Source organism: Palaemon carinicauda, chromosome 37 (assembly GCF_036898095.1).
Source record: "Palaemon carinicauda isolate YSFRI2023 chromosome 37, ASM3689809v2, whole genome shotgun sequence".
Lineage (NCBI taxonomy): Eukaryota > Metazoa > Arthropoda > Malacostraca > Decapoda > Palaemonidae > Palaemon > Palaemon carinicauda.
Genome location: NC_090761.1, coordinates 33,491,108 through 33,503,334, shown reverse-complemented (window position 1 = coordinate 33,503,334; position 12,227 = coordinate 33,491,108). Strand labels below are relative to the sequence as shown.

Sequence of the window (12,227 nt, the reverse complement as noted above, 5' to 3'; positions counted from 1 at the left end):
AGGCTGCAGCAGTTTTACCCCACATAGGATCGTCCGACGAGACGGGCCCTGCTTGCACCAGGGCTCCGTCCCCCGAACACACTCCCGTCCCTCCCTCAGGCCCCCCACTTACTTGGATCGATGACACAATCCCACTATCAGGAAAATCAGACTTCTGGGGAAGGGCCACAGGCCTCTTCCCCGCAACTGACTTACCTTGTCCCCTACACTGGGTAGGGGAAGGCGGCAGAGAGACTGACCGAAGAAACGCCGGGCGAAGCAAGAGGCGAAGAAACGCCGGCCGAAGCAAGAAGCGAAGAGACGCTCGGTTTCCTAGGCGATCTCCTAGAGGACTTCTTCTTCTTGGTGCCATAGCGCACCCACTGCACCTCGTTCCAGGACTCTCACTCCGGACACGTGGCTGTAGGGGAACACACACTGCCCCTACACGAAGAACACAAGGAGTGCGGGTCAACTTTAGGTTTTGAGTGGAAGGCGCCACACGATTTTCCGGCCATAGGCCCAGGGCAACGACAGGGATGCTCCATATTTGCGAGACACAGGAAGACAGAGGGAAAAGGATAAGGAAGAGCACAAAGGGACCACGTGGGACACAAAGGGGGTCGGGGACACAAAGGGTCAAACTGGGTAAGAGAGCGTCGGGATGTTACCCGCGACGCGACCAGAAACTTACTGGAGATCGAGACCTGAGCAAGCATGCTCTCTGGGCGCGTATAACTCCGTCAGAGGTTACCCCGCATAGAAAAGAAGCGTAGGGTAAACTACACAAAATTCTGGTCGGTTGGGAGGAGATCCCAGATACTCCTAAGAAAGTAGTTCGAGGTAAGTACTCCGTGTTGGAACAAATATAATTGTATACTTTAAGATGTTTTGTAGAATAGATTTCCTTTTATATAGATATAAATTAGATTTTTTTTAGTTTATTTTGTCAGTAGATATTAGAAATGAGGTTCACTAATACCATGAAGGATTGTTTTGCAAGAGTTTTATCAATTACTATTTTGAAATTGCAGCAACAGGAGCAAAAAAAATGAAATTAGCCTCGCCTAGAAGAATCTCTCCCAAGAAACAATCTCCAGTTAAAGTTAATTCTGCTAAAGATAAAACAAAAAGTAAGACAGGAATGAGAAAATCAAAAACTGAAAACAAGCAGTTAGAACATAATTCAAAATCTGTCAAGTCATCTGGAGTTAGCGAAGATGATGAGGTGGACAATTTCCAACTAAAAAAAAAGAAGCAAAAGAAAACTCAAAAAAAGAAAGAAGAGGTGAGTTCAAAATCATCAAAAAAAACCTTGTTACAGGAAGATTCTTTGACATTAAAGGCCTCCAAAGTAAAGAAATGTATCGTTGTCATTGAAGAACAAGATATGTTGAAACCATGTAAGCATTTAAATAATGTCAGTAAAGAGAATGAAGATTTAAATGCAGAGGAGGACATAAGTATTAAACAACAAAAGCAATTTGAAAATACAAAGGATACACAGAAGATTTTGCAAAAGTCTAGGAAGCGGAAAACAGATGCTGACGTGGAGGATGAATGTTCAAAGCCACCAAAGAAGCAATCAAGATATAATAGTGAGGAGCAAGTAAAACTGAAAGGTCGTAGTAAACAAGCCATAAAAACTTGTCAAGAAAAGAATGAAGGTTTAAAACCAACAAAAGAGAAGAATGAAGGTTTAAAACCAACAAAAGAGAAGAATGAAAGTTTAAAACCAACAAAAGAAAAGAATGAAGGTTTAAAACCAGCAAAAGAGAAGAATGAAGGTTTAAAACCAACAAAAGAAAAGAATGAAAGTTTAAAACCAACAAAAGAGAAGAATGAAGGTTTAAAACCAACAAAAGAGAAGAATGAAGGTTTAAAACCAACAAGAAAATCAAAGATTTCACAAACAAATGAGGAAGATGGAAAAAGTGTAGTGGTAACAAGGAATGAAAAAAATAAAGCTAAGCAGTCTGAAACTGAAATCGAGAGAACTTATGACAATCTCAGGCGATCAAATCGTAGGAAATGATTTGAGAGCTTTAGGTTCATAATACTGTATATGCCAAAGATGTTCATCTTATTTTTTCATTTATGGACTGTATCAATCTTAATGGGCCAATGCAAGACCTGAGAAGATGTTTTTAGTTACGCATAATGTTTATAATTTTATTTACATAATTAAAGTTTTGTTTTCACTGGATGATATTGTACTTTATCTAAGAGTTTATATCAGTGTTCTTACTGACATTGTCTCACAGATATTTAGAATGATTAGCACAATGATGTTCTTGCAAATATGCAGATTAACATAATGGTGTTCTTGCAAATATGTAGGTTAACACAATGGTGTTCTTACAGATTTTTATATTAACACAAAGGTTACAGATTTTTAGATTGATTAACACAAAGGTGGTAATTCCCTTGATGATATGTCGTAATTTTCACGATGTAAATACTGCACAGTGTATTATTGTAATAAAATACATCTTAAATCGGGTATTGCCGTTGAAATATGAAGTCATGCAGTTTTAGTTTTAAAGGACCTTTTTTTCTGATGAAAGCTGTAAATAAAATAAAGTTATTTGTAAATTTAAAAAAAAAATCCAATGCATAGCATGCATAAACATAACTTTACAGTTTCATTACAAATTAAAAAAGTTTTGTTGTTATTGGGGACTTTTTTACCTAGCCCCTTAAAAGTTTATCAGATGATGTTCAAGTTACTGAGTATGGTTATGTAAGTAGTGTATTGTGATAAATTATAATAACTTCTATTAAACAAGTCCCTTCAAAACAGTCAGCCCCCTCTTTTGTCGAGATTTAGGTAACAGACAGGCGCAAGAAGCTAGAATTCGCAAATACTTGCTGCCCTAGGTTGGGTCAACTCATAACCTACCAACACACTAGATAACCCACTATACTGCACTACATTCTTTTCCTGTGTTTTCTGTCATGGCATTTTAGTTCTTTTCAGATGTAATTGTACATTATTAACACAACGTCAGTACAAGGGGAGACAAATAATAAATCAAAATTATCACCACAACTCATAAAAGTCACCACCTCACCACGCTTTGTATACTTTTCAACAAAAAAACTTGTTTGCATCTAACAGCACTCACTGATATATATATTTACTGTAGAGTAAATCATCACAAATAGTTTGTGGTTGAAATGTACCTGAAATTGAAAAAAAAAATTAGAAAAATGCTTTAATGAAGCATAATTACCTATTTAAGTGTCATGCTGTTTTAGAATAGATATATGTTGGGTTAAAGTTGTTGGTTGAGCTGACGAATTAAATGCCATATTTAAGGTTTTGTTTACTGTAAATATACTATTATTAGTTTTTGTCAATGAATGTGTAAATATTTATTTTACTACAAGTGAAAAAAAAAATCTCTCTTTCTTTTTTACTAAAAGTTCTTATGTTCCATTTATGTAAATTAACATTTTCTCCTTTCATCGTTTTTATCTACATTATTTTCAACTTATTTCCTTTTGATAATATTTGATTCCTTCCAGCAAAATAAATCAATACAAGCATTTTAGTTTAAATAGTAAATAGAATGTAAACGACACCAAATTCAAGTCTTCAAGTAGAATTTATGCCTGGCTGTAGTAAGCAGATCCACACAGTACAATGTCATTGTGTGTGTTCCATGAAGAAATGTTTTCCTCGGATAATTTCTTAAATCTCTCTTAACATAGCATAAAATAAGAACAAGAAATTTGTCTCACCATAATTTTAAGTCTCCTGCAATTTTTAATTATTTATAACATGGTCAGAAGGAAAAAAAAAAGGGTTCATAACAGTTTAACAGCTTTGAGTGATTTACAGGACACTGCACTTATAAGTGCACAGTATCAAAATTTGAGATAATTTTAATGGAACAAATTTCATATCAACACATGGTAATTTTGAAAATGACAATTTGTCCTAAAATTGTATTTTTCCTAGCTATACAAACCCGTAATCATTTAATATAGGAATTCACTTCAGCTCAGCTGAAACAGCCGAAGAGAAAGAAAACCAGGCAGTTGTGCTGATTGGTTGGCTGGCGGTATAAGGCAGAGCTTAGCTCCGTCCCCTCAGCCCGTTTCCTCATTAGAACACTTTAGGCTCAATGTGGAACATGAGAGGGGTGGTAGAGGCGGGCATTTATATTAAATGATTAAAGCTGGGAAAAATATAATTTAGGACAAGTTGTCATTTGTTCCGACGCGATATACAAACCTCAGAATCATTTAATATAGGAAAACTCACTGGTTGGTGGGAGGTCTGCCTTTGCTGCTTGTGGACAGCTAACTGCCCGGATATAGACCTAGTCTCGAATGAGAGCAGAGGACTAAATCCACCTACCCCTGTCTCTTGACCAAACCTGATGATGGTGGCGTCTGAGAGACTGGAAGCTGGGTCGCGCAATGGGTAAGAGCATCACACGACCTGAGAGCCTGAATGTAAGACACACTCGACCCTGGGGTCAGTGACTGGATGAACCTCCATAACCAAAAGGCAAAGGGTTTATACATCCACCGCCTTCCCTGCCTAGCAGAAGACAGGGGGAGAATACCTGTAAACAAACTAGCAACCTTACCTAGGAAGACTTGTCTTGATGTATGGAACTCCAAGGGAGGAGACAGAGAGAAAGGCAGATCACATGCAGACTGTTTTTACACTGCCAAACGTAGCTTAAAAATCAAGATAAGAGACTTCCTTGTCCCTATGGAACTGGAGAGGTAAGACAATAGCTTGAGCCACTACCACAGGGCCAAAAACAAAGGTGTCCAAGGACTTGTGCGTAAAAGGCCATAAAGGTGGTCTGGCATTTCCAAACGCCAGCCTTCAGCACTTGACCCACTGCAAGATTTCTCTTGAAAGCAAGATTGGGGACAATGGCCCTGATTTCATGAGCTTTAATCCTCCCTGGTGCTTGACTCTTGTTGAAGTCTCATATGCCTTGCAGATGGTTTCATGGATCCAGAAGGATATCGTGATCCTCGACACCTCCCTCTTGCCGAGTTCGCTTAATATAGCCTCTCACCTGAACCGCCACTCGCCGCATCCAGTAAGGAAGGAATAGTGAAGGCCTCGAACCTGTGATCGTGGATCGCTGGGTTACGAGTCTTGGCCACGAACTCGGGCACAAAACTTAAGGAAATCTCCTTCCAACCCTCTGCGTGAGTGACATTACAAGAGAGGCCGTGTAACTCCTCGACTCTCTTAAGCCGATGCTAAGGCTAGCAGAAAAACAGTCTTAAGGGTCAAGTGCCTGTCTGAGGCACGACTCAAGGGTTCGTACGGAGCACGATTAAGAGACCCGAGAACTAGAGTAACATCCCACTAAGAAACTCGAAGTTCCCTCGGGGGACAGGACTGTTCGAAGCTCTTAATGAGCATAGAAATCTCCAGGGCGTTGGAGATATCTATGCCCTTCAGACGGAACACCATTGCAAGGGCAGACCTGTACCCTTTAATGGCAGAAACCGAAAGGAGCTTATCTCTGCGAAGAAAGACTAGGAAGTCTGCGATCTGAGTCAGAGAGGCTCCGACCGGAGATACAGTATACCCCTTCCACTACACCAATCACAGAAGACCAACCACTTCCCCAGGTAGACTGTGGAGGAGGATCTTCTAAGGTACCCTGACATCTCTCTCGCAGCAAGTTGCGAAAAGCCTCGCGTTCTGAGGAGACGCTGGATAGTCTCCACGCGTGAAGTCTGAGCGACTGCACCGCCTGGTGGTACCTGCTCAACAGGGGTTGCCGAAGGAGACTGGGCCAGCGTGGTAGCTCTCTCGGTGCCTCGACCAGGAGCGACTACAGATCGGGAAACCACTCCATGTGTAGCCATAGTGGAGCAATAAGAGTGAAACTGAGTCCTGGGGTTACTAGGACCCGGACAGGACTGCATGAAGCAAGCAAAAGCGGAGAAACGCGTAGCACTCCAGTCAATCCCAAGGATGTTGCAGCGCGTCCTCGAACGCAGCCGCGGGATCTGGTACTGGAGAGCAAAACTTGTGCCGTGTTGCGAATAGGTCGATGCATGGTTCTCCCCAGAGGCTGAGTAGTCGACTCTCTACCCAAGGGTGAAGAGACCATTCTGCCCCTATTACCTGGTTTCTACAACTTAGTGTGTCTGCCAGAACATTTCTCTTGCCTGGAATGTATCTGGCTGACAAGGTTACGTGTTGACCCTCTGCCCACAGAAACACCTGCCTCGTCAACTGCTGCAAGGGACGTGAGAGCGTGCCCCTTGCTTGTTGACGTACGCGACCCCGGATGTGTTGTCGCTCATCACCACTACCGAGTGCTCTCTCAAACTGGCCTGGAAATGAATGAGTGCTCTCGAGACTGCCATCATTTCCAGCACGATGTGCAGGTGATTCTCCTCTTCCGACCACACACCTGACACGACCAAGTCGTCCAGGTGTGCACCCCAACCTTCCGTGGACGCGTCTGTGAACATACGGAACTGAGGTGAAAGAGGGTTTATGAGTAATGCTCTCATGAGGTTCTCGTTTAGCCACCAAAAGGAGATCCTCCCTTACCTCACGTTCCATGAAGACCGGACGAGAGGCAGGATCTGTGGCTGCCGACCACTGCTCCTTCAGACCACTGAAGGGAGCGGAGATGGATCTGCCTGAAAGGAACGAGCTTCTCCAGCGAGGAGAGGTGCCCTAGAAGAGCTTGCCACTAGAGGGCTGAAAGTTGTTCCTGCGACAGGAACGGCTGCGCAACCTCTGAGTCTGCTGATCCATTCTTTCGAGGGAAGAACGCGAGCTGCTGCCGAGTCGATCAGCATTCCCAGATACTTCACCTTCTGCTTGGGAATGAGGTTCAACTAATCGTAGTTCACCACGATCCCCAGATCGCGACAAACTGCCTAAAGTGAGTCTCGGTCCTGAATCAACTTCTCCTGCGAGAAGCAGCCAGTCGTCGAGGTATAATAGTAGGGCGGATACCCTTCGAGTGGGCCCAAGCTGCTACCATCGTGAACACTTGGGGAGCTGTGCACAGTCCAAAGCACAGGACTTTGAACTGGTACACCGTGCCCTGGAAGGTGAATCGGAGGTACTTTCGAGACGACTGATGAACTGGTACTTGAAAGTACGCGTCCTTCAAGTCTATCGAAAGCATGAAGTTGTACTGCCTGATGGCTAACAGCACAGTGCGAACTGTCAGCATCTTGAACACAGTTTCCTGAACAAACTTGTTCAATGGTGAAAGGTGGATGATAGGTCTCCAACCTCTTGTCGCTTTCTCGACCAGGAAGAGATGACAGTAGAACCCTGGTGACTGATCGTGTACGACTTCTAGCGCATCCTTCTCCAACATTTCCTGGACCTCCGCCTCCAAGGCCAGAGCCTTTGGAGATGTTGGAGCGTACGTGTGGAACCTATTGGAGTGGAGGATAAGGGGGGGCCGATGGAGCACGAATGGGAGCTTGTACCCTTTGCGAAGGGTCAACACTACCAATTCCTTGGCCCCGAGGTGCTGCCACATCTCCCAATGGCGCGACAGGCATCCCCCTACCTTTGGCAGCATGGGAAGGGGAAAGCCAATCTCAGCGTTTCCCTTTCCCTCGCTAGCCCCTGCTCTTTCCCCGATGTGGAGCTCCCAAGGGAGGCTAAAAGGTATGTTTGGGGGGCAGAATCCTTCTGAACAGGAGCATGACCAGTGGTACCCTTGCTACTTCCTGTGGGCTTGGCCTCACTCGGCCTGGCTGTGGACGGTTTCGCGGGACCAGGTCCCTTGAAACAAGCAGCCTGCACCTGGTGGATAATGCAGTCCTTCGAGCCGAGGCGCCATTTATCCCGCCTGGCCCGAATTTCCTCTGGTGGAAAGAGAGAAGTTGCAGCTCTAATAGGAGCGTTCCTGAGTGCCAGGGCCTCTCCTGAACCAATCTGTCTCACCAAACAAGCGGCTACTGCCTCGCGCTTTTTGAGGATCAGATTGGCATACTGGGTAGCAAGCTGGTCCAAGAGAAAAGCAACAGCTTTCCCACCAGACATAGCCAGGTTCCCGTACTGCTCCATGTGTTCGGGGGTAGCGAGGTTGGTGTCCCGTGCAAACACTGTGGCTGTACCACACCAGTGGTTGAGCCACGAAGCAGCATGGAGAGCAGCTACAGAGATGGACTCCATAGTTGAAATCTCAGAGACCGAGAAGGAGACACTCTGGGATTTCAAACTCGACCGAGGAACCCCCAGTAAGCACTCCGACTGCGGGGTAGAGAGGGAGAGGACAAGGCACAGAAGACTGTGACACAGTACCTCTTCTGTCACTGGAGTGGTTGAGGGAGAAGCTTGTTCAAACCTTGGCTCCTAAGCTAGTCACCAGGCCCAGCGATCAGGTCACTCACTCGGTCCAATGCTCGAGCAGCCTGTCTCGACCAGGGTAGTGTGATGAGCCATGAACTGCCTTTGGGAGCTCCCCATAGGACCTCTAAGGCTATACACTTATCCTCAGACACTACTGCAGGAGGAGCCCTGAGGCCATTAATCTCACGCATTAGGTTAATGACCTTTAGGAACGGCGACTCCACCTCGGGATCTTCCGTTTCCACGGCTGGTGAAGGCCGTAGAAGTGGCTGATCCCTCGGTCCCATTACATCCGTAGGTGTAGGGGAAGCGACATGCTGCATGGGTGATGACATCCCCCATGAATACCCTCACTCTGGTCCCTTAGACCGAACCAGGCATGTATTCAGGAGTCAAGGAAGGACCCTGGCTGGGTTCATCCTCGACAAATTGCATTGAGGTTCCCACTGCGACCGAGTGCGTGACAGGTCGCTGTGAGCCCCACAAAGCTCCCGAACGAGCTCGAGCACGAGTTGGGTCGCTGGGAACTGCAGCGCTCACACCAGGAGGTGTAGACAGGTTAGTTACGCGAGTGGTGTGCACGGCCTCACTAGTTACATGGCCAGAAAGCATAGGGGGTCGGCTGCATCTTGCCTGGTTGTGCATGACTGGCCCTCATGTCGCGAGCTGAGCCGCGAGGTGGCTCCATGTCGGGCCTGAGTCACGCGAGTCGAGTGCGCGGCTGTCTGGGCCTGCTCACGCAACAAACGATTTCCTGAGTCGGTCCGCGTGGCTACCCCCCTGCAAGATTCGCCGTCAACAATCCCAAAAGCGCGGGGAACATGGGAATCTCACACATCGCCCTCATCCTCCAGAGGAGAAGAGGTATCTCAGGGCGCCATGTCCCTTCGACTGCGACTGGCCTTATTCGCTTTCCTCTTCTTCCCCTTCCTCTTTCTCCTAGGGAGAGAAGAGTCAGAGTCAGAAGATGAAGACGAAGAGGAGGAGGAACTAAAAGAGGAATACCGCCCAATGTTTCTCTTCTTGTGCCCCCTCTGAGGTACTGGAACGGTGGTCGAGGCAACAGCAGACGACACTTGACAATGATGAACAACCTGAGCCATGTCCAGATGCAGAGCCGTGGTTGGTGAACTTGGTGAACCTGAAAAACATATTGTATCAGCAGGAGTTTTGGCAATTTTAATTTTAAATTACTTGTGGGGGAAGCTTTAAAGGGTGTGCCGGCCGTCGTTAAAGAAGTCTCCGTGTTAAAACCTTACTCTCCCTTGTTTTAACAGGGAGTCCTGCAGTTATCTTACCTTTGGAAAAAGTTTGCATTTTGCCAGGAACAAATGATTTAACAGGTACATGGTCAACAACAACAGGGGCATCAGGGAACATGGGAGTCAATAAAGTTGCAAAATCAGATACATTCATGTGTTCATCAACAATTGGATCATTCAAATGACGTTCAATCTTGTCTGCCAGAGTTAAACGGCGGTTTAACAAATCCAAGTCAGGCTTACCTGATAATCCGAGACACGCCCAAAGTTCCCTCATCTTACCGGGTAACGTGTCGTCATCAATATCAGACGGTCCATCAATCTGTCGGGTGTCCCTCAAGATCGCCGAAGTAGCGGGAGCGCTAAGGTCACTCGCTTCCCCAGCGAAACCCGAGAAATCCCCGGCAGGCTGTGAATCCGAGCTTCCCAAAATCATACTCGCACCCTCCTCCGACCCGGAGAGAGCGTGAACAGACTTCGCTGTGGTAGTTTCTTGAAACAACACACTTTGCACCGGCTCCCCCTTCTTCGTCTTCGAAAGAGGCGAACTCTCCGAAGCAGAAGAAGCCTTAGGGGTCCGGGGATATTTGCGTTGATTCTCGATAGCTTGCCACTGCAAGGGCGGCCAAGATTCACACTCACGGCAGGGAGAACCTTGAGAGCAAGGTTTTCCCTTGCATGTTGGGCAGAGCGTGTGTGGGTCTACAGAAGGTGACGAAAGCCACCTGCTGCGGCGCCCGCTACGGCCTACACAGCATCGCATCTTACGAGTAACTTTCTCCTTCATAACAAACACACAATCACTAGTACACAAGTACAAGAGAAGGCAAAGGGCTGCAGCGTAGAGAGCGAAGAGTAGCACAACCATCCATGTTGAGCCAAAGCGAGTGAATGGGGAAAGCAGGTTGGGGGGGGGGGGAGTTAAGCTTCGCCCCATGCCACCAGCCAACCAATCAACACAACTGCCTGGTTTTCTTTCTCTTCGGCTGCTGAAACAAATTCCTATATTAAATGATTACGAGGTTTGTATATCGCGTCGGAACAAATTACCAGAGGACTCTTAAAGACAATAAAAATCAATCCAATCCAGAAAAAACTTTGTGACTGTGAGACAGCGTAATATCAGCGAGTTTCATCATTCTACTCCTGATTGTTTTCCCCCAACATATATATGAATGGCAATTACCGGTAACCTTTCCGGAGTAAGCTGATAACATGCAATATAAGAGTATACATATTTTCAGCACATTTATGTGAATAAACATCCCACATGACATGATTGGACTAACAGGGAAATTAAGGTATTCTTTTCCATGATATGCAAAAAATATAATGGTAAATTTACTTTAATTCTTCAATAAATTGCCTGACCTACTGTCTCACTTTTGCAAACTCCTATACAGTAATATAATTCCATGATATTGCAAGACCTGAAATGATTACAAGTATCTTGAACAACAAAGAATTTGCAAAATTATCTTTGATATGTCTTGCTTAAAGTGTATACCATGTCATTATATCAATTAAGTTTATTTTTAATTCAAATAATATAAAAAAATTACTAGAGCATGTAGAGATAGATGGCTTGGTTCAGTGTTTCAAGTGTTAGTACTCTGGCTAAAGTACTCAAGATGTACTGCAATGCCAAGAAATATTAATCTTTCACTCAACACCATTAAAAGAAGCGATCAATCATAGTCACAATGAATTTCTACTTATTGAACTCAACTTTAAATCAAGAGATTCATTGCCATATCAAACAAATTTTAAAATACAATGGAATAATAAGACTCCACACATACTAATTCAAGTCTAGAGTAGAATACCTAAAAAATGGTTATCTTGTTTTCTAACACAGCTATAAAAAATGACAAATTCGTAGATAATTTGTATTTTTCCTAACGATACAAACCTAGCTATATATATATGGGGTAATTACTTCGGCGCAGCCGATGACGAGCCATAAAGTTTTAACGAGAGTTTCCTACCCCACCGCTAATTAGGGGGGGAAGGGGTAGCCCCTCCACCCTCACACACACCGGTAATTCATCCACTTTACTTAGAGGTAGGACTTATCTTGGGGGACAGGGCTGGTGGGCACATAACTGTAAATAGCTAGGGTTGTATCGTTAGGAAAAATACAAATTATCTACGAATTTGTCATTTGTTCCGTAACTGAATACAAACCACGCTATTTACATGGGGTGACTCAACCCTTAGGAAGGGAGGTAAGTCCCCTGCCATACTGGCTTTGGCTTGCCCGGGGGCCCCGAACCTGAGCTCATAAAGCAACTCCAAGATCGGGGTCCCTGCACCTCGTAGGCAGTCAAGGAGTGCTGCGGCCTACGTAAGCTGTGTGTGAAGATGAGCAGTGACACGTCCTAGGAAGTTGACCTGGAGTCCTTAATAAGGAAATCTAGGCTAGGACTACCCAATACCATCTCGTCAGGGTATGGGGACATGACAGTACAGTATTACAAGTTAATACTAGGAACACAAGGAAGCATGGCTTACCTGCAGAGGTTCGAGGTCAGCTGTGCAAAGGACCAGGATGCTGTTTTTCTCCAAGGGAGGAGAGGATGAAGAAAAGAAAAGGGCCAGACAGATCTTTTCATTCACACAGACTAAAACCGGGTAACAATGCCCTCAACCCTCTG

General features: G+C 45.1%; 1 protein-coding gene across 1 annotated transcript; it reads left to right on the top strand.

Moving 5' to 3' along the window:
• The first annotated feature begins 1,030 nt into the window (after window positions 1-1,030).
• Window positions 1,031-2,014, top strand: LOC137629262 (DNA ligase 1-like). Its single transcript, XM_068360523.1, has one exon. The coding sequence runs from the start codon at window positions 1,031-1,033 to the stop codon at window positions 2,012-2,014; it is 984 nt and encodes a 327-aa protein (XP_068216624.1).
• The last annotated feature ends 10,213 nt before the right edge of the window (window positions 2,015-12,227 follow it).